Genomic DNA, 22,057 nt, shown 5'->3' with positions numbered 1-22,057 from the left:
CGCGATGGCTATCCAAGAGAGGGTAGGGGTTGTAACGGTGTATCGGCGTTTGTTTATACTTTTAGCAACAAAACCCAAGAACCTGTGGATGGATTGTCATACTATTTGGTATACGGTAGAGATGATTACTATTTAAAAAATAGATTCTGGGACTCAAGTGACTTTCTTTGGTGCTACAGCAGAGAACCGTACCGGTTGTGTAACTCGTTTATCATCCCATTACTACTACAGTTGTCACAGTGATGGTTGTTTTTTTCCACTCATTTTAGGGAGGCAAGCGAACTTATTCATCAAAATACATATAACATCAAAATACATTAATACTTACATACTGCAGCCTTAAGATATATCGCTAGGAGTCGTGCCTGACCTGCTACTGTCCTTGCTCCCAGTCGTATACCCGACCATATCATGATCGTCTGTCTGTGGTTTTGCGGTTAACAGCATTACTCAAGTAACTGTTGGTATTTGGTAAGTGGGCAGGTGTTGACAAAAGAAGAACAAGTTCTATATATATATCAATGTCATGCCTTATATGGCCTTTAACTGACGGTTCAACCATTGGCAAAAAAATGCACCTGTGCCTTTCCCCCTAGCAAAAAGGGGTTGTGACAGATCTTTGTTCCCGACCATTTGCATCCTTCTTGGAAGGGACCATTCTTTGGTCAAACCTGTTCTTCTGCATTCATCCCTGGTGGTTTAAGACAAGCCATACGCACGAACAGGGCGTATCACATCTTACTCTCAAGATTTTTTCATTTCTTTGAGACGTTTTCTCGGCTACTTCAATCTATAAAGGTATGTAAACGTTTTATATATAGTGTTATTCATATATCTGACTAAGTGAACATGAAGAGGTGGACTTTTCCGACAATTATGCTGGCCCTATGACACATTTTTGTGTGTGTGTCAAAGAGATGTCAGATCTTGCCCCCGCCCGTGCTCTGGAGATCTCGCCTTGTCCCTTCTGGGGCCAAATAGCAAGCGATTTCGCAACCACGGATATTGATTAGCCGTATTCTGTATATTCTTCATTCAATTGCGCGAGCTCTAAAATGTTATGATCCTGATATGGGGTTGTTCAACGAGCAAGCGCGCTTCCCTCCCATGCGTTAAGATGAAAGTGGCGGGGAGTCTTGCTTTGATGTACAATATCCAAACAGCTCACCACCAATATGATCTCAGTGAAGTACTTATACTTGCGAACGATTGATTAATTGATACTACCGATGTTTGGGCTAGTATAACTTGATCTTATGGCGTGAGCTGATGCTACTGAGACAGGAGACCACCTGCCGGTAGGTGTGGTATTGTGCCTCTCATCTGATGTACTTTCTACCTGTGGTTAACATGGTTTATATTCAACTTGGGTCCTTCTCTCTTTGAGACCATGTCTTTATGCCTTCGGTCATATACTATGGGAAGTAATTGTTACTCATTTACAGTTTACATTCGAGCACTACATTTTCAGTCAGACTTATGTCTGAAGTCATGCGTCGCCATGTGCTGACCCTCCCTGTGCGGAATGCCCCCAGCGCTATGTATAAGTCTGAATAATTCTTTAGTCTTTCGATTGGTGTAAATTGATCCAGAACACTGTGTTGCGGCAAATGAATGGTAATATTGATAACAATAATGATTATAAACGGTACTGGATGTGATGTGAGGAAGTGCATCATTATTACGACCAAACCGGCTTGGGTTACGATGACAGCAATATTTTTGAATGATAGAAAATGGGGTGTTGTCAGCAGACAATGCGGATAAGTGGTCTATCAAGTTGTTAGGGGCAGTGAAGAAGTAAGGCATGGGTGCATGAAAAGGTTAAAGGTTAGCTGTTTAGTACCCGGGTTGCGGTGTACAGGAATCAAACGAAATTAAAAAGTACAGAAAGTGCAATATGGAACTTGTGTGAAGTCCCATGCATAATGGACCATTCAGAAAAACATCTCTATTGAAAAAAGCACGAACTTTTGTATAATCACCATAGTCCAAAATTGAATCTACCCCCTCTCCCCATTCAATACTTTAATTAGCCAGTCGCACCACCTGCAAGACAACTGTCCAGACAGATTATTGCTAGCTTTTCATGCGCTGCAATCATACACGAACATACATGAAACTATTAGACTTGCAGCCGTTTGAAATCGCACAGCGGCGCGGCATCAACTGTCCACGGCCGCAGTAGGAATTTGCGGTCCCGCGAAACTACAAACTGTCAAGCGCCGCGCGGGCAAGAGGTCCCATTAATCAAGCCCTGTTGTAGGGCCATGACTTGGCCCGATGTATCAAATTTTCAACTCAGTCAAAACGAGCCACACAATGTACAGTACAGTTTTATCCAGGAACAAACAGATTCCAGACAATGCGGACAAGTGGTCTATCAAGGTTTAAGGGACAGTGAAGATTGACTTGCTATATTCTTTGTCACAGCGCTCTAATTATATTCGTATATCTTCAGCCAAATTAGACGATGTTTTGAGTGCTGTGCAGCCGGCTCCATTTATTTTATGCATTTTGAGTGCAATTTTCATTGAAAAACGTTGCACGTATTTTTTTTTTACCGTGATAACACCGCCGCGGAAATAGCTTTACTCACTAATACATGGACCATCGAAACTTCGCCCAAAGAAAACCACGCTCCCCGCCCTCTTTTTTTACGTTCGAGGATCTGACCTAAGCGAGAAAGACAGCACTCGTTCAAACCTTACTGCAGTTGAACGCAGCCGTTGAATAAGCCCGGTGAATTTTTGTGTCCTACGAGTTCAGAAGTCACTGGAATCGAAGAACACTGTAGACACGTACGGCATGAAAAAGTCTGCCAGCACAACAAAACATGACCACGCTCCCCCATTATTATGTCCATTTTTGAAATTCAAGGGGAATTTGAGAGATGATACTTAGTATGCAGGTAGCTTAGACAGAGGTATACATAATGAAGTGCAAATTAGGCTAATTGTCGCTCAATTTGCATAGGTAATGAGGAAAATCTACATTTGCAGTGTTTTCCATTATCAGACTCAAATACATGTAACGTAGTTTGGGTCTCGGACCGGAGTTTATTTGTGATATCGTATGCAGGCCGACACCCTCGGGTCGACGGGCGACAATTCCGCCGAGAAAAGTAGGACGGAAAATGTAATCACATGGTCGAAAAGCGGTTTTCTGCTGTTTTCCGATGTATTTATCGGTATTGTCCGTTGTCCCTTTATTTTGGGTAGAAACCATAATAAAATGTAAATTTGGCACCCGAAAATTATCATTTTTTTACACTTTTTTGATCGAGCCTGCTCGGAAAAAACGAGTTTTCCTGGGGTCACGGCATAGAGGCTGAGAAAGCTTAGTAAATGGTGTCTCTGAAAAACGGAAAAAATAAATAAGTCATGTGATAACTTTTTCGCAATCTCCGATGACGCAAATTCGGTGAAAATGCATTAAAAACGATGCTATCTGGGTCATCAGGCGACAAAACCGCATCACCGTTGACGCGGACTAATACAAAAAAGGCTTCGATAGCGAACCAACTGCACCGCGCCCAAAAATACTACAACTCACGGGCTTTTCAGAAGATTCAAAATATTTATGAACAGCTAAAACCATCACCAAGCAATCTCGGGCAGAAATCAGGGTGACGACCACGCACTTCCGGCAGATTACCGGGTCATGACCCAGCCCCCGGTCACAATTGAACTCCGACCCGGAACCTTTATGTTAAGTGGAGCATCAACAGATACCGATCATGCAAATAAATTCCTAATTTGCATAATAAATGCAAAAACACCTTAATTAATCTAATTAGAAAATTATAGGGCTGTCAATATTGCAACATGTGTAAGTTAGATAAAGTTGTTTATGACCAAGCATATATTATGCAAATGTGTAAGTCATTTGCATGAATAGAATTGTTCATGGAGATATGTGGTCGTGGAACTCTAGTTTACAAAGGAACCACTTGTGGGCTAGTTACATACGTCCATCGGGGATATTCCCCTGCTGAGGTTTCACATGGTCAATTTTTCCTCAAGTTTTCCACCTTACAACACAAAAAGTAGTGAACAAAAATGTGAAACTCAGCGTGAGAGCTGACTAATGATATATTGTGTGTTATGTTTATACAGCAGGGTTTTGTCCGAGAGAATCGCAAGACTACCAAACACATCAACAACCATGTCTCTTCAACAGTTCCTAGCCCGTGTCAAGGTTCCAGATGGTAAAATAACTTTTCTATATTCGTATACATATTGAATAATCAGCCATTACGGTATTTTGTTAAGAGCGGTGAAATCTATAATGCAATTTTCAAAAGTATTTTGCTCAAAATACACCCTCAAATCATTTTGCAATTTTGACAGAACGTGAGTAAAGACATATTTTGCTACTGGTAAAGGCTCTATATTCCTTTTCTGTTATTAACTGGTTGATGGCAAAAAAGTGCATGTGATCTATGTTAATTCATTAAAATCAACATCTACAATTGATATTCACGTAGATGTAATATTGGCTTTCCCAGAGTACCTGGAGTTTGGGAAGGAGATCACCTTGACCCACACAGAAGTAGTTCCGGTGTCAGCGGAAGTCTACTGGTCCGGCTTCGATGACTACTTCCATCTGCAGCACTTTGTGGGCATGCATGAGAACATGACGACGATCAAAGGTAAGGGCGCATGCGCATAACCCTCACCTACATCTAAAACATGAGCTGGTTTCTTTGTTGTTATCCATGCATCTATCTGTTGTTCTTACTTCACGACACAAGCTTGAAAATAAACATGTATTCAAAATCAACCTTTATATTGGATATAGGTGGTTCTTTGTACACGGCCAGGTATTGTTCTCACCTGCTAACGCTTCGATGTCTATCAGACACCTTCTTCAGAGCTTCTGACTGGAGTGCTGTTTCTCACCGCTATAAGTAGCCGGTGATGAACCGAGACGAGGGGGGGATACAAACTTAGCCACATTTGGGACAGTGTTCTTACCGCAAAAGCGCCACCTACATCGGCTACTTATAGCGGTGAGAAGCAGTACTCCGGTCAGAAGCTCTGAAGAAGGTGTCTGATAGACATCGAAACGTTAGCAGGTGAGATCAATACCTGGTTATGTATAAAGAATCTCCCATATCCAACCTTTGTATTGTTTATGGATTACAGGCGACGGAGGGGTCGGTACTGTGATAGAGTTTGACTTCTTAGGGGGAAGGACCCAGGAGGAGCTTGTTCAGAAAGATGACGCCGCTAAGATTTGGGCCATCGCCATGCTGGGCAGCAATCCTATCTTCACCTCTTATCTAGCTACCGTCAAGGTGAAATAAATAATCATATCCAAGGCCTAGCACTACTCACTGTTAAAATATACCCTGCCATAGAAACAGTAAGGAAGCTTTATGACCTGTGTGCCACTAGGCACTAAAAGGTGAACAACAACAACAACAACAACAACATGAAGAATATCATCGAGTAGGCTAGTAGCCAGAGCGTTCAAGTTGCATTCAGTAGGTCATGGTGTCAAACCCATTTAAAAGAAAAAAGAAAAACAATTTGAAGTTGTTTTTTTATGATACGTGTAATATAAAAATGAAATACTTAACCATGCTAAGACGATATGATTCTTAAGTAAAAAAAAATGTATCAACTTCCAGGAAATTTGTATCATTACTATACGATGTATGTATCTATGAAATTTTTAATATTATCTATGACATTGAAGGTGGACGAGGATACAAGTGAGACTGCAAAAGTCACAATGAGCATCAAGGGAGTATTCGCCCTCAAGGACTACAACATGAGGAGGGGCCAAATTGCCTTCACCAGGTACATGCTGCGCAACCGCATCAATGAGGTACGGAACACACATTATCCTCAGGGGATCGTCCAAATTAGTGCACATGAAAGATCGCTAAAATCAACCTTCATTGAACCGGGACGGGGGCTGCTCCCAACTACCACCCACCCCTGATCTCTTGCTCAGCTGACACGTCTGGGAAGTGACATGTACTGAGCAATTAGGTTCCCAATTATCTCTCTCTCTCTCTCTCTCTCTCTCTCTCTCTCTCTCTCTCTCTCTCTCTCTCTCTCTCTCTCTCCCCCCCCCCTCTCTCTCTCTCTCTCTCTCTCTCTCTCTCTCTCTCTCTCTCTCTCTCTCTCTCTCTCTCTCTCTCTCTCTATATATATATATATATATATATATATATATATATACCGAAGAACACCAGAAGATTAATCGAAGATTCGTTGAGTTCAATCCTTGGGTTTGAAAACGGTTTAACATTTTAAAGACATTCATAGAGCTGTGACTTGTATGCGCATATTTTGTCCGAAATACTGCATATTTACACACAGTCCTTCTACAAAAGAGATTCTAACAATGATCTGCATCTACAATTTCTGTTAAATGTTCCCCATTGCAGATTATGGCCGTTATTGCTGATGCGAAGAGTGACGTGCTGCACTTCGACTTCGATGTCGACTGCTCCTTCAAAAAGCTATGGGAGACGGTGAGTGACTGGGAGAACATTTCCTGGGTGATGAACTCAACAGGCGTGGAGGTTGTACCTGACTACCAAGCCAACGATCTACGCAGAAAGATCTTCTTCGGGCCGCATTTTACTGATCAGCGCCTTGTGCAGGCGATCGACAAGCCAGCCAGTCTGACGTACGAGTTTGGCAGGAATGACACCATGGGCGTTCTGCATTATCGTGGCAAGGTAGGCACAGAAAACACAATTGAAGACGTAAATTCCGAACAAACTATTTTTGAAGCATGTGTGTTGGAAAGAATATCTATCCATTTTCCAAGCCGGTGATAAAATTCATTTTTACGATCATAGCTGGAGTTGGTCAAGATAAATGAGAGGAAGACCAATGTCAAGTACACCACCTACATTACACCTCAACCAGGAGCAGACCCCAAAACTACCATCAAGGCACTGATGGAACCACGCTTCAAGTGGATCCAGGCAACGTTTGCCGAGAAGTATGTGCTTTCTTCTTTAGTTTTCTTGTATTCACTCACTCACTCACTCACTCATGACCCATGACCTCAGTGGTCGTAGGGGCGTCATGACAGCCAGCCGCAATGATCCGTGCCCATTCTTGTATTAGCTGTTGACAAAGTTGTAGTAGTAGCTTTGCTGATTGTTCCTTAGTAATGCATAGATAACAGTTGTATAAGATATTTTGATGGAATCTTCTAGGAATGAAAGTTCACCCATTTTGAGATATCGTATGCCCTGTGCAAGTGTGTGTGTGTGATCTGTAATCTCTATCATTTCGTTATCGAATTATGCTATGATTTGACATATAATTTTGTTATATACAACCAATTACTATTCTGTTAGTATTTTGTTAGTATCATTATTGTCTGATATGTTATTGTTATTATTTACTACTGTGATTATATTATGAATTGTTAGATTTATGTTATTTTTGTTAATTTAGATGGGGGAAGACCTTGTATAAGCCACTATGGCTTTTTTTCTTCCCCTAGCACATGTTTTTTGTTTGTTCTATTATGTAAAATTGATTTTAATATGTGCAAAAAAACCAAACCAAACCAATCTTAAATCGGTGTGTGTGTGTGAGAGGAAGGGAAGTCCTGGTATCTGTTATTATAACATCTTGAAAAAATCAAAATAATGCCAGGGCTGGTACCAGACTCTATATCATTGCAGTAAAAATACGGAAAATACAAAGGGATCATTCATACAGTGATTAAGATTGATATTGTCTATAATTTCACTATATGTTTGTTCATTCTTTTTTTCAAGGCCGAAATCGCTCCCTGGGCATGCTCAGAAGAAGTCTGTGAAAACAAGCGCTATTGTGACCAAGCTGATAGATGACTGTATCTTATCTAAAGGTGTGTGTTTGGTTGGTGTTGTTGTAGTCATCGTCAACATCATCATTAAAATAGTGTACTAACAAACGTAATATATAGCTACGCCCTCCCCTATAGATTAAGCTAGATCAAACACAGTGATTAATCAAATATATAATATATAATCTAGGGCGAAATTTGGCACAAACAAAGTTTGCACTTGATACAAAAATCTAGTAAGGTACATTTACCAAATCAGATAAAAAGATGGAGGCTTAATATCCTCATGCAAAATTGAGGTATTGTAGTGTGTGTGTGTGTGTATGTGTGTGTGTGTGTGTGTGTGTGTGTGCGTATGTGTGTGTGTGTGTGTGTGAGAGAGTAAATGTATGTGTTTTCGGATACTATCATTTGTGATCAACTTCAAAACCTGAATAGATTGTTATGATATTTGGTATGCTGGTGGGTGTTTGAAAAACGAAGGTCAATGTCAATTTTGGGACCCCAGGTGCGTGACCTTGCTACTGCAGCAGAACTTCCTTTTTTTTGTATCTTGGCCTTTTTTTCTGGCAGACAGCATATGCATTTGATGTATAAGGAAGAAGTGGTGTATGTTTGGAGGCCCTATATAGCGTCCACTTGCTCTGGAAGTGCAAAGTATTTTTGTACAAATACAAGTAGTACAAACAATGAATCTCGCTGCTCAGTTGGAACCTCCAACAGGCTTAGGAACTTCAAAGACAGGAAAGGACATGGCTAAAGGAAAACATTTTGAGTTCCTCTGCATTACTATCCCATTCACTGCCAAAAATAGTTACTCAAGCAACTGGATAAGATTTTTAAACAGACGTTTCAGACAGCACCCGCTATCTTTCGCCAGTGACACATCCATATCCAATCCATTGTATACGGTATACTTGGAGATGTTTTGGTGATTTGATTATTTGTATTCTTCAGGATTCCTGGCGGAAGGGGCCGAAGTGTTCCTGGAACACACGGAGATTGTGCCGGTGTCTGCCGAAGACTACTGGTCCGGGTTCCAGGACTTCGTGCAGCTGCAGCTCTACCTGGAGGGGCATGAGGGGGTAAAGGTGCTGAAAGGCAAGTTATCTACTTATATTCTTCGTTTGCGCGTGAGGTCACAGTTGTGATTAAGCAATGGAAAGTCGGCCATCTTGGATGACCTTGATCAATGGCATTTGGATCCCCACACAGCGGCTATTTAGCAACAGCGGAACCCGGTCATTTTAGAAGTAGTAGTGACTCTAAAAAACTAGCACTGGCCGAAGGAAATTTGATGTCATTTTAACTGTTATGTTTTGCTTGTCATCCATGATGGTGCTGACCCGTGACGTAATCACAAATTCATCATGTTGTCACGCATTATCTAAACCACGGCGCTTTCGCAACCCTAGATGATTGTAAATGAAATCAGGAAGGTTGTTGGGCCATAATCGAAGTGCCATTAATTCTTATCAAAACACTTCTGAACATTCAGACCAGTGCAAGTAAAGTGAGTCTGGCCTCCACTTGTCATTTCATACTTAACTTCTAAATTTTGTATTTTAAGGCTTTTGAAAACGGGTCTCAAAACGAGTGTCAAAAACCTCCCTGCGTATTTTCTGAGATGCATCGTTTGAATACCAAGATTTTACCAAAAATGATATATATCTCATATCTTGCAATCGTTAATACGACTTGTTGAGTGAAGGGTACATCTCTATACCGCAGGTTATGGGGAGGTGGGCACGGTGGTGTCCTTCTACTACGACCCGACGGACCTGGCGGAGGGGCAGCGGGAAATGAAGCTGGTGGAGAAGGACGATTCCACTCGTACATGGAGGGTCCAGGAGGCGGCGCCGAATGAACTGTATAAGAGCTACGAAATGACCATCAAGGTACGATTCTGTCTTAGTTTGGAAGTTTCGCTGAAAACGAGTATGATAGTTATGGATTGGATCATTTATATGATAGAATCTGTTTTGATAATGACACAGATGTATATAATATTTGGATAGTTCATCATATTTGCCCTTCCCGAATTATGTCATAAAAACATATTTTAACACCGAAACAGCATGTCGCAGCCTTGTCTCATGTGAAAGACTTAATCTTGATATGTTGCGTCCAGAACCGTGCTTTATCCAGACCATGCCTAGGGTAAAATCACGTTCTTGGATACGCGAGGACTATTCAGGACTGTGCCTGAGCACGGTTCTGGTTAAAGCAGCCTTGTGTACAGAACTGTGCCCGGGAAAATCCACAGTCTTGGATATTCAACACATGTACATTGAACTGTGCCTGGGTTGATCTACAGTCTTGGATGTACCAAATTTATCTTGAATTGTGCTCAGATAACTCCTTGCTGTAATGTACGTAGTTTGCTTAACCTTAACTTGATTCTCCTACAGGTTTCGGGAACTACCACAACACGCGTGACCATATCTGCTCGCTTCGTCTCGGCCATCAAGAACGCCGAGGACCGCCGTGACGACATCGCATACCACAAGGTTTGTATTGTATGGTGTTCATAATCACGTGACTGTGACACAATATACTAGAAGTCCGCCATTTTGGTGAGCTGAGCCATTACGTGAACAATGTACTCGAAAGCAAAGCTTTATAACAAAGAATCTTTTGTCATGATAACATGGTGTTCCTGGCATGTTTGTCTAGGTTCACCTTCTTGGGGCCACTGTTCGAGACGTCCTAAACTTCGTGGTCGCGGAGAAAATTGGCCGGAAGCATCGGATCGACGAGGAAGTGGACATTTCCCGAGACAAGCTGTGGGGCATTATGGGTAACTTCAATGACGTCACCTGGATTCCCAACGCAAGCTGTGAGTCACCAGAACATTTATTCAAGACTAGATGTTTTCACAAATAAGATACAACCATCAAGATGAGTCTCCAAAGCCCATTTAGGATTTACTCACTCTGTTATCATTTCTAAATGTTGTTTGATATTGCAGCTTATGTTTTGAGTTGTTTTGTCATGTTCTATTTTGACTTTTTTTTCTGGAAATGAAATATGTCTTTTTATGTTTTAATCTCGACCATACACGGTCTATCCTGGCTTCGAGCACACCTTGCTTATTATCACCAGACAAGCGGTACGGCCCGGGATATTCCCGGCCTACCGTCACCGTTGTTTCGTATGCTGCTTCTGTTTCACGTTCAACATGTTTCTAATGTTAAACTTTGACTCCGGAGCAATTTGTTACTTTCTGTTATCAATATATCATAATATGATTTATGCTGTTTATTATATTATGGTACATGTATCATTGTGGCAGGCGATTCCTTAGTAACCTTTTGCCCAATCCTCACACCAAAATAGATGCGAGTGGAAAGACTAAATTAACATGTTTCGTGTCCATTACAGTCGCGGAGGTTAGTGGCGACAGCAAGAACATCACTTTTTCCAACGATCCCAATTATTTTGGCGGACACGGCAATGTCGATGCCCGCCTGGTTTGGTACGACTCCAGTGATTGGCTCATGGTGTTGGAGTACACCGGTGGGATGCCAACAAAGTTCTACCGGGAGAAGGTAAAACCTCTTTACAAGCACTTAAGCAATCCACGAGCGATGAATGACACGAAAAGATACAAAATATACTAGAATAACAAAATGTATGAAAAGTGTATTACAAGTTGTCATACAGGCCCATTTGCATATGTTTTTAAAGTCTTTAAAGAATATGTCAGATGACGATGATGATGATGTTACACTAAAATATGGGAGGAGGGCGTAGTAGTGTTTAGGATCGCATTTTTTGTTGCCACAACGCCACCAAGTGGCGACAAGTTAGTCTTTTCATTTGCTTCTTTGATGAAGGCAGAAATATTGGTAGATTATTGTCCTCGGGTTTTGAGAACGTTTACAACCGGTTTTTTAATCCTTTTGTCGTAAAATAGTAGATGACATCGCTCTAAATACTATAAGGTAATAATGAACAATAGTGACTTTATAGAGATTAACACTTGAAATCCTGTTTCAGATACAACTGTTCTCCACCGGCCCGAACAAGACCAGGGTGACTTACGAATACACCGCCTTACCGGACAAAGATGAAACGGGGGAGACATTTGACAAGTGGTTCATTCCTACCATCACTAATCGAGTGGCGTACCTCAAGGTAGGGAATATTTCCAATCCTGCAAACGTTTGTGACTTTTCCTACCCGCTTTTGCTAACATGAAGTACCAAACAAGCATACTTGTGGTGGTTGAACGCTGCTGTAGCTCATCACTGTCTGCCTCTTCTACATTTCTTAGAAGCTGGGAATATGTGCTTGAAATATTAACTACATTATTTCTCACATGAAAGTTGGCCAAAAAGTATGCGTCACCGTGACTGTAAATGTAGATGTTCCGCATGATTATCAAACGCAGGGGTGACATTAGCGGGCGAAAAACACGGTCTAGCAACCAGCTTGACTCCTTCAGGACAGGAACAGAGCGCTTTAAGAAAAGCCCGATGCCCTACATGGCCATCCTTCTGAACAATGTTGACTCTGCCAGTTCCTTGTGATAGTGCAATGCCCACGGACGTTTTGTGTATAATGTTATGTAACAAGCATCTATGGTAGATTCTTGACTGTACTTGTGCATCAATTTTATTGCGATCGTGCTTTATACGTAAATGTATTTTAAAGGGAATGACCTCAATTTGTTGACTATAATTGCGATTTTAATTACTGTAACACCAGCGCAATTCAGATATTTACGGAAACCTGCGATGCTGTTGTTTGTTGTCTGTAAATGTCGTGCAATAATAATAAACTATTCATACAAAGTATCATGCACTGATTCCGCACAGAGAATGTTCGAGGACGAATTTGACGACGGGGATCATGACGTGAGCCCGAGTGGACCACCATCGGGGCCACCGGTGTTCCCCAAGGGTGCGTACTCAACCCTAGCCCGGGGCAGGGTCAACGCACCAGTCAAGGAGGTGTGGAAGGTCTTCAGGCCGTTTGGAAAGGTAGATACCTTTTAGTCGTTTTCGTGGATCAAAAAGGAATATGTTTACAGTCCCACTAAACTGTGTATTTGTAAAACAAATTGGCAGTATAACTTCAAAAGTTATGAATGACTTTGGTAGGTGGATGGGTAGGTTTCTGATACGCAAACTACAAGTTGAATCATGCCCCTTGCGACTGTTTTGATTGGCATGAAAACTATAACTATAGAAAAGAATTGTGTAGTAATTGATACATGCCCCAGTGTTCATTGATGAAAAATTGACGATCAAACTGAACAATAAAGTCTTAACAATAAAGCTCAGGAGGCTTCAAACACACTACTCCTGCCTCTTCTTTTTCAACTAATTAAATTCCACGGTTTCTTTTCACTCCAACTGTTTCTGTGATAAGGACTGTCTGGAGTATTGGAAGATCTACGAAAGCATGAGGATTGAACCCCCTGGAAAGGACGTTGTAGGGTGTGTGAGGAGTTTCGTGACATCGAAGACTGGATCTCACATCAAGGAGCGCCTTGAGTGGAGAGACGACATCAACCACGTGGAGGTAGGACTTGCTTCTATAGATAGAATACATAGCAAGCAAAACAAACTGTAGAGATAATTTCATTTCAATGATATAGTTGGGCACAATGATATCTCAGGCACAACAAACTCCAGAGATAATTTTTTTAAATGATAGTTTTCGATAAGCTGTATATGAATGGCGGGAAACCAAGAATGGTCAGGGTAGCGTCTATTTCGGGATTGATGGCAATAACACCATTACGATCGCTGCCTATCATTAAATAATCCTAGGCTATTTTACATTAATAAACTGTGATATATGACTCCAGATCTACAGTATGCTGTCCATGACTCCTCCCCCACCGGTTACCATGTCTAACGTCTACACCACCATCACCATGACGGAAGGTACGTCACCGTTACCATGACAACAGAAACTTCACTGTTACCATTGCAGAAGACGCGTTATAATTACAATGACAGCAAACACATCGTGAACTGTCACCAGGCAGAAGCCCCGTTACAGATACCTAATCTCCAAGCAGATCTACACGGGGCGCGAAAATCGCATATGCTAGCGTATCTGGCTGACTGGACCGTCTCTGGCTAGCATATACGATTTTCGCGCCCCGTGTAGATCTGCTTGGAGATTAACAGATACCATGGACATCAGATAGATCACAGTTACTATGGCAACAGATACACTTCGCCGAATCATTTTCCAACTCATGTTTACGATCACATGTTGCACTTCATCGTCTGTCGTAATGTTTGATATTTTGTTATTCTGTTTGTTTTCACAAATATTTCCCGCTGCATTAATCAGAAATATGCAATATTCTACTTATGTCATTTGATAACATAATTCATGATGTTTTGTGCAACAGCATGATTCCTTAAAAATATAACAAATATAAACGCCTTTTGCAGTTGGTGAGAAGGAGACAGAAGTGAAGTTCGAGTGCACCTTTGACGTCAGCGTGTCGTTTGCCGTGTCCCGTATCCAAGACAACCAGAAGGGAGCCTACATGGCGTGCATCAACGGACTCCAGCAGCTCTTCCACTCCGAGGTCGGGTCGCTAGAGGTCGTTGTTGGGAGTGCCGCTGATCTGGCACGGACTGACGGCTGGTGTAAGTAATCAACGTTATGTCAAGGAATTTTGAAAGTTGGCAGTGACATAGTCTAAGATGAAGTTTCCAGATTGTGTTGTGTACGTAATAAAACTGTTCACCATACGTGATAATTGCATAGCTGTTGATGAAATGATTGTAAGTTATAGTTTCTGTCATTGAGTAACATCAATTATCGATTTCCTACCTTATTCAGTTGATGCTGACCCGTACGTTGTGGTCGCTGTGAATGATGGAAAGCCTGTGACCACCAAAGTTTGCAGTGCTACCCAGAAACCAATCTGGGACGAGCGGTTCCAGCTGCCTGTGACGTCACGGACCAGAAACGTCATCTTCACTGTCCTGTAAGTCCACCTTCTTGCATGTTTGCTAAATGAAAAATTGCCTGACTGAGCGACAATTTGATTTGAATCCTTGAATAGAAAAAGTAGAAAAAAACTTTTGTCAAAATACCTACGGGTCACGCGGGTAACACTGCACAAGTTGCCATACATTTGACCTTTGTCACACAATTAAGTTCTTTTTGTTACCATTTATCAATAAGTTTTTTTCAAGTTCTGGGAAATGAACAGCTATGTGGCCACTTGACCTTCTTGACGTCTACTATGAATACCAGAATTATGGGACATAATTTCATAATCCAATTCTTTTTGTCTGAATGGTTTTCATTCCATTGTGCAGATACCCATACTACAAGACTAAATGATATGTTTATAACATTTATTTACGTTGGGATCATGTTCCAACCAACTGATGTGTCTAGAACAGGAACTTCTTTTCTCACCTGTAGTGTAAAATTCAACGCAATCCACAGGGCAACAAAAACAAACATGTGTATTCATATTATCTTTGTTTACAGGGACCGGGACACGGTTGGACAGGACGACATCATGGGCACGGCTAACGTCAACCTGGACGAGCTGACGTCTGGGAAGGAGAAGAAGATGGCTCTGGACGTGCAGGGAGGAGGGACGCTGAACGTCCGGCTGTACCTGAAGATGCACGATAAACCCAAGGAGCCGGAAGGAGAGAAGCTCGTCACGTCCCTCGCCATCCCGTTCCTTGCACCCGTCGCTCAGAGCGAACTGGACGCCATCAGGAACGAGTTCACCAATCTCATCACGTCGTTCCTTGGGCCAGGTATAGTTCAGAAGTTTTAATAGATAAAAAATACATATCAGATGGGTTCAGAAGAACGTTTCACACTGCTTCTACTTAGATAGTACTACTATTAAGCACTTATTGACATGATTATACAACAACTATGAAATTCAAGACTCATGTTTGCTAAATATAAACAGAATGATAAAAGGTCTCTGAAATGTTAATCTTTCTAAAAAGGTGTTTTCAAAATATGTATTACTGCAAGCGACCATCGGTGATACAAAAAGCAGTAAGTTCCTACGTTATATCAGATGACTGATTGTGGTTGTCTGTTCCATAGGCCAAAAGTATGAATACGTTTACATGCAACGTCTGAGGACCCACCCCGATGTTCCTTTGGAGGAGTATCCTGCCGCCTGTGTTCCCATGCCAACACAAGAGATGTTCACTCCCCACAAGGCCGGTCGGCTCATGCAGCGCCTCATGGAGTTCATCGGATCACAGGTCTGTCTTGTTCCTTTGACATGGACAAGAAAAAAAGAAGCTTTTGTGTTTTTGAGCTCTCTCTTTGTGTTCAGTGTGTGTGAAAGCTTCGATGAGGTGTTGGAAATTGTCTTTAATGTGATAATCAAGTCACATGACATTTGTTACATTTGGTAACAAACTAGCCTGTGTTTACACAACCTCTCGGCCGGCCGCTAGTAACAAACGTCTAAGAAAAATAGCACTACTGTAATGTACATTTTTTGTTTTGGTATACTATAATCACTTTCTGTTTCCCTTTTAACACAGGCTCAGATCATGGTTCGCCTGGCCCAAGTCAAGGGAATCTGGGATCCGTGGAAGGCCAACTTCAGCGGCTACCTTCCTGCTAACGAGAGACTGATTGAAGAATGGCAGAAAGACGAGGAGTTCTGCCGCCAGTATCTCCAGGGTTTGTTTGCAACATTTCCTTGCCACTAGAACAACGAGGAATTGCAATAGAAGGAATTATTTCTGTTTTCGCGGTTAACCAAAGAAGATGGTATTGCTCGGGGAAAAGCATTTAATTTAATTTTTTTTCGCAGAATGCTAGGAATACTTAGATAACCTAGAGTTTGCAGGCAGACTTGGAATCCTCTTCAATGTCAATCGCAAGGCAATGGTGGTGTTCGTACATTTCAGAAAGATTTCACACATTTTGGAAAGAAGGTAGTGTTTCTTTCATATACAAATTTTCCAAAGAGAAACCATAACTATGTTGATGAAGGTTAGACATCCAGGTAGTAAGATACGCCAAAAATAGTTACTCGAGCAACTAGATAAAATTTTGAAACAGTCAGACGTTTCAGACAGCATCCAGTCACTGACGAAAGACAGCGGATGCTGTCTGAAACGTCTGACTGTTTCAAATTTTATCCAGTTGCTAGAATAACTATTTTTGGCAAACCATAATTATCTTTTGCTTTAACCTCAGGCATCAACCCCATGCTGGTGACTCTGTGTAAGGACCAGAGCCGGGTTCCAGCAGAAATGCTCGGCCTGAAAGGACAAGGCAAGACCACACTGCAGCTCATGGAAGAGAACAGGCTCTTCATCGTGGACTACGCTCCCATGCTCGGCGTTCCCGCTACTCCGGGTAAATTCTTCTACGCGCCGATAGTGCTGATGTACAAGGAAGAGTTGGCAGGCGGGAAGTCTCGTCTGAACATGCTCGGCATCCAGTTGACCAGGGACAAGGGTAAGGCATAAGAAGAGAAATCGCTTACTTTGTATTTTATGAGTACGTCTACCATTTTCATCCTTTTCATAGATTGTTGTAATGTAAGGATTGTATCAAAAGCTAATCGTTCACTTTTGTTATAGGTAAGAACGAAGTGTACTCCCCTGAAAGTGCAAAGACTCAACCCAACAAGTACATGTTTGCCAAAATGCATGTGGTGTCAGCTGACAACAATGTGCACCAGTTCCTGTACCATCTTGGCTACACTCATCTCGGCATGGAGCCGTTAGTGGTCGCCATGCACACCCACTTGCCGCCAGACCACCCCATCCACCGCCTGCTGCTGCCGCACTTCAGGGACACCATCGGCATCAACTACCTGGCCCGCCACTCCCTCGTCTCCAGGATCTTCCCAATCACCGACCCGATGTTCGCTACTTCCACCGTGGGAGGGCTCGTCATGTTCCTCAATGAGTGGCGCAAGTACAACTTCATGGACATGGCGTAAGTTTTGATATTAGCTACTGAGTTTCGTAGCCTGGTATGTATTCTGATCTAGCTTCTATTCGCTCCTCTGATAGCTTCTCCGCAGAAAATTCGGCAAGGAAGCGCGATCGGAGAGGCAAACTGAAGCTAGAATGGGTACCAGCCTGTAACAAGCATTGATGAATATTATTATACATCTATTTTGACATCTATACATCTAAATTGGTGAATAATGTTGGCATAGTATATTTGCTTTTGTTTCCAAACGATAAGCTTTTTAAGTAAGATTTATCTTATCAATTTTGTTTCAAGTTTCCCTGAAGAGCTGAAACGCCGCGGTTTTGATGAGGCCAGGAGTGATGGCCTGGAAGGCTACTTCTACCGCGATGACGGCTTCAAACTGTGGAACGTCTACAAGACGTACGTGACTGGGATGGTCAACCATGCTTACGCCGATGACCGAGCTGTGCAAGCTGACAAAGGTTCGCTAGCCAAAATTTCAGCATGCATTCTGATTAAATGAATGAGATGATTTTCTTTCTTTTGCAGTACATCATTCTAACTAATAGAGAAAATCTATCTAAAAATAAGAGCCATCGTGTAACATTCTAGATACCCAGTATTTGCGTCAAGTGTTCAATCAGCCACTGTTTGTAGCCCTTCAGGAATTCTGTAAGATGACCGAAGGTCCTGGACAGCTTAACGGGTTTCCACGCGAGATTCCAACCAAGAAGCTTCTCATCGACTGCCTGACCAACGTCATCTTCAACGTGAGCGCGCAGCACTCCGCTATCAACTTCCCGCAGTACGACTACTACTCCTTCATCCCTAACAGGTAAGAAGGATGTCTAAGTACTTTCATGCCATTGCGCAATTGCTTGCTTATGTCGAGACCTTCCAGTCACGAGTCGAGCTTGCAGCCCAGGTCTTTCGGTCCTTCATTGCGCAATCGAGGTAATAAACTCTAAAAGTTCCGCTTTTTGTATGCGTTGTTAGACTCCCAAAGCAAAATAATAAACATTTGTTGGCCACAAACATTCTTTGTAAAATTCGTTTACATCATGTATTTTAACGCTGAATAACAGAGAGATTGCTATAGTGGGCTGTCAGTCAATGTTTCTAACTATTTTCCCAGGCCAGCCCAACTGTCGTCTCCAATGCCTGACGGACCAAACGACATGTTGCAGTCCGCTGTACTTGAGGCCCTGCCTCCCCCACAGTTCACGTCTCTTCAGGTCCTCCTGTCGTACATGCTGTCCATGCCGTCTCAGACTGCTATCACCGGGGTAAGATTGTAGTTCAAACATTTAGTTACGATATTTATTGCATATACAATATGTAACAAAATATCAATACAGCATTTTCTTTATAACTATAACATTTCGGAATTTTCAATGTCCGAATAAAATTGCAATGGGTGAAAGAATTTGTTTTTGCACTTCAATAGATAAGTTATTGTACGTCATATTGCATTATGGTACCAATAATCAAATAAATGATCATCGTTTACGTTGATGAAAGTTAGACATCGAGGAAGTAAGATACGCCAAAAATAATTACTCAAGCAACTGGATAAAATTTTCAAAATTTTCAAAATTTTATCCAGTTGCTTTAGTAATTATTTTTGGCGTGATCATCGTTTAGTTTTCAAACATATATTATTTTACTTTGATCTTTTATTTGCCTTGGTGTTGCTTGTTGTTGTCCTTTCTGTAACTTAGATATACTACTAATGTAGCCTTACTTCTCTTCTTCGCTGTGTGTTTTTTGCGCTTCACTTGCGCTAACTAAACTATTGAAAATAAACACCTTATTTTGTGTCACGTATAGGTGGAGGCCATGAAGGACGTGTATCCTGATGTCCATGAGAGGTTCAACACACAGCTCCTGGACCTCTCCAAGGAGATCAAGGCTCGTAACGAGGGTCTGAAGGGGGAGGGGAAGGTCGCTTACACCTACCTGGACCCCGAGAACGTCGCCATGAGCATCGACATCTAAAGCGCTCCAGCCAGCTGATTACCATTTCGTACAGCAAGCTACGAGATGTTGTCAATGGTAGCAGTGTGGTACAGCGCCTAACCAAACGATGCCTTTATAACGTGAGATACTTATCTGAAATATAAGTTTTTGCTTAACGTCAGTAGAAAATTGGTGTTTCAATTATAAAGGTAGAAGACCACAGAGTTTGTGATGGGAAGCTTTTATGATTTTATTATTAATCATTATGATATATTAGGAGAAATCAATACGTACACAAGATACAAGAGATGTAGATGATCATATTCAACGTTGATCAATCAAAATGGACGGTTTTGTGATGCCACAAGTATTTTGGGATTGTAGTCTGTTTGGTTAAGAGTAGTGATGACAAGATTGAAAGGGATAAACACGATTGGTGTCGGTTATCGGCAGCTGAGCAGGCGGCAGAGGGTGTTTGATAAAAGTCGATGCCTAACTGTTGTTGCCAGCTTGAAGACTACGTTCGTTTTATTACATTAACAGGTTAACTCCGTTAGAATATCTTGTTACCTTTGCTTTGGGATCAATAAAATGGTGAATGGAAAAAAAATCTGTGTGGCATTTATTTTATTATGTCAATGACAGCTATAGATTTAAATCAGAGTAACCTACATTTAATCTCGCACTAGTGGATAACAGAGCCATAGCCTAGGTAGACTGAAGGTATTGATTAAATCCACCTTATGGTGCTGCAATATACATTTATACTTCATGATCACGCGTTGACGAAAGTTAGAACTTGGTAGGCCACTTAAAATAGGCTTTCGGTAATAACAAGTAAAACAAAGATTCTTGGAAGCCTTGCCCTGCATTTCTTATTACTGTTCAAAAGGACAAGTACTAGTGCTCAGGGTAAAAATAGATTTGGCTCATATTTTTAACTAACGTCTGGAGCTATAAGTCTCAAAGTGTAAAATATTTTTGCTTGAAATTAGAATCATATATAGATACACAAAATACCTATACGGTGAATTCTTGCAAAGCTTGGATTTTTTTTCCGTTGACCTTCCTTTGCACAACCGCTACACACCTACCAAAAATCATGAAGATTCATCAAAGGTTTCTTGAATTATGTTCTTGACATACATACAGACCCACCCTACAGCTGGCGTAACCGAAAACAAAATCTTCTCGGCGAAGATGATAAATAAAACACAACAAAACACTGTAAATCTTTCGGTACTTTAATCATTACGCATCATTAGCCAGTTCCAAGCTAATCCATTGCATTTGTATGCAATCAAGCATACATGCATGTTAGCCACTGGCTTTCTTGGTTGGAGTTTTGCAGCATTTGGTAGTGTCTAGTACACCAGAGCAAAAGTCTGCCTGTGCTTGTAACACATATATGTAGTTCTTGCGTGCCACTAATGAGTAAGGGCATGTAAATTTGATTATATGGATGACATCCTCTGGGCACCCCAAAACTGATGCGAGCATGCGCATAAAAAGTTTGGCTGAAAAAAGGTTGCCTTGAATATGAAATGTACGTGTTCAGGAACTAGGAATGGTGCCAAAACTAAACACACAGCCATAGAGTGTAGCATACGGAAATATAGATACTTCATTTTTGTTCTTTCAAACCTGTTCCTTGACTCTGGAATTGACTATAGGCATACTACTGATTAAGGAATTTCTACACGTACACGTACACGTACACGTACGCGTACACGTACACGTACACGTACACGTACACGTACACGTACACGTACACGTACACGTACACGTACACGTACACGTACACGTACACGTACACGTACACGTACTCGCTCACTGACAATTGTCATCCAGGCATGAACGTATGATAACAAAAGTATCGTGTTTATAATACAATGCTAAACTTTCTTCCAACAGTATTCACGGATCGAATCTTCGACGGCCACTGTCGCCTTCTTCAGGATCAATAATGACCCATCACTGCCGAACGTAAACTCGCGAAATTCGATGCGTGAATACCTTCAGTTAGTGTTGGAAGAAAGTTTAGCATTGTATTATTATTACTACCAACACAGATGAGCTTTTATTATAGTATTGTGTTTATTGACAGTAACGTTACACCATGGTGTGGTGAAAGTCCAATCAATCAATCGTTCGCAGGCATCAGTGTCTGATGCATGGCGGCTGCAGACATGCATAGGGCTCGCCAGGCTGGTCTGCTCTTGGCATCGACCCTCCAGTCTGTTCTGGTGATCCAGAGCCCCTGGAGCGTGTCCATGTACTTGAAAATTCTGTGGCCTTTACCTGTTCCGCCAGGGGTCGTGGCTACACTGCTCCTTCACACAAGTATGACCAACTTCGTTCACCATGT

The 22,057-nt window shown here is 41.7% G+C and overlaps 1 protein-coding gene across 1 annotated transcript; it reads left to right on the top strand.

Moving 5' to 3' along the window:
- The first annotated feature begins 4,078 nt into the window (after positions 1-4,078).
- On the top strand, positions 4,079-20,299 carry LOC136421430 (uncharacterized). The gene is made up of 27 exons (XM_066408728.1): positions 4,079-4,210; positions 4,511-4,654; positions 5,151-5,302; positions 5,707-5,838; positions 6,407-6,703; positions 6,827-6,972; positions 7,766-7,857; positions 8,773-8,916; positions 9,547-9,713; positions 10,227-10,325; positions 10,492-10,654; positions 11,200-11,366; positions 11,818-11,955; positions 12,639-12,803; positions 13,195-13,347; positions 13,637-13,715; positions 14,238-14,438; positions 14,635-14,782; positions 15,298-15,578; positions 15,883-16,046; positions 16,335-16,476; positions 16,999-17,262; positions 17,388-17,748; positions 18,043-18,212; positions 18,388-18,565; positions 18,866-19,016; positions 19,561-20,299. The coding sequence occupies exons 1-27, from the start codon at positions 4,090-4,092 to the stop codon at positions 19,726-19,728; spliced, it is 4,587 nt and encodes a 1,528-aa protein (XP_066264825.1). The 5' UTR covers positions 4,079-4,089; the 3' UTR covers positions 19,729-20,299.
- The last annotated feature ends 1,758 nt before the right edge of the window (positions 20,300-22,057 follow it).

This window comes from Branchiostoma lanceolatum, chromosome 16 (genome assembly GCF_035083965.1).
Source record: "Branchiostoma lanceolatum isolate klBraLanc5 chromosome 16, klBraLanc5.hap2, whole genome shotgun sequence".
Classification (NCBI taxonomy): Eukaryota; Metazoa; Chordata; class Leptocardii; order Amphioxiformes; family Branchiostomatidae; genus Branchiostoma; species Branchiostoma lanceolatum.
Note: the sequence above shows the minus strand (reverse complement) of the source record. Positions and strands in the feature narration are given on the sequence as shown.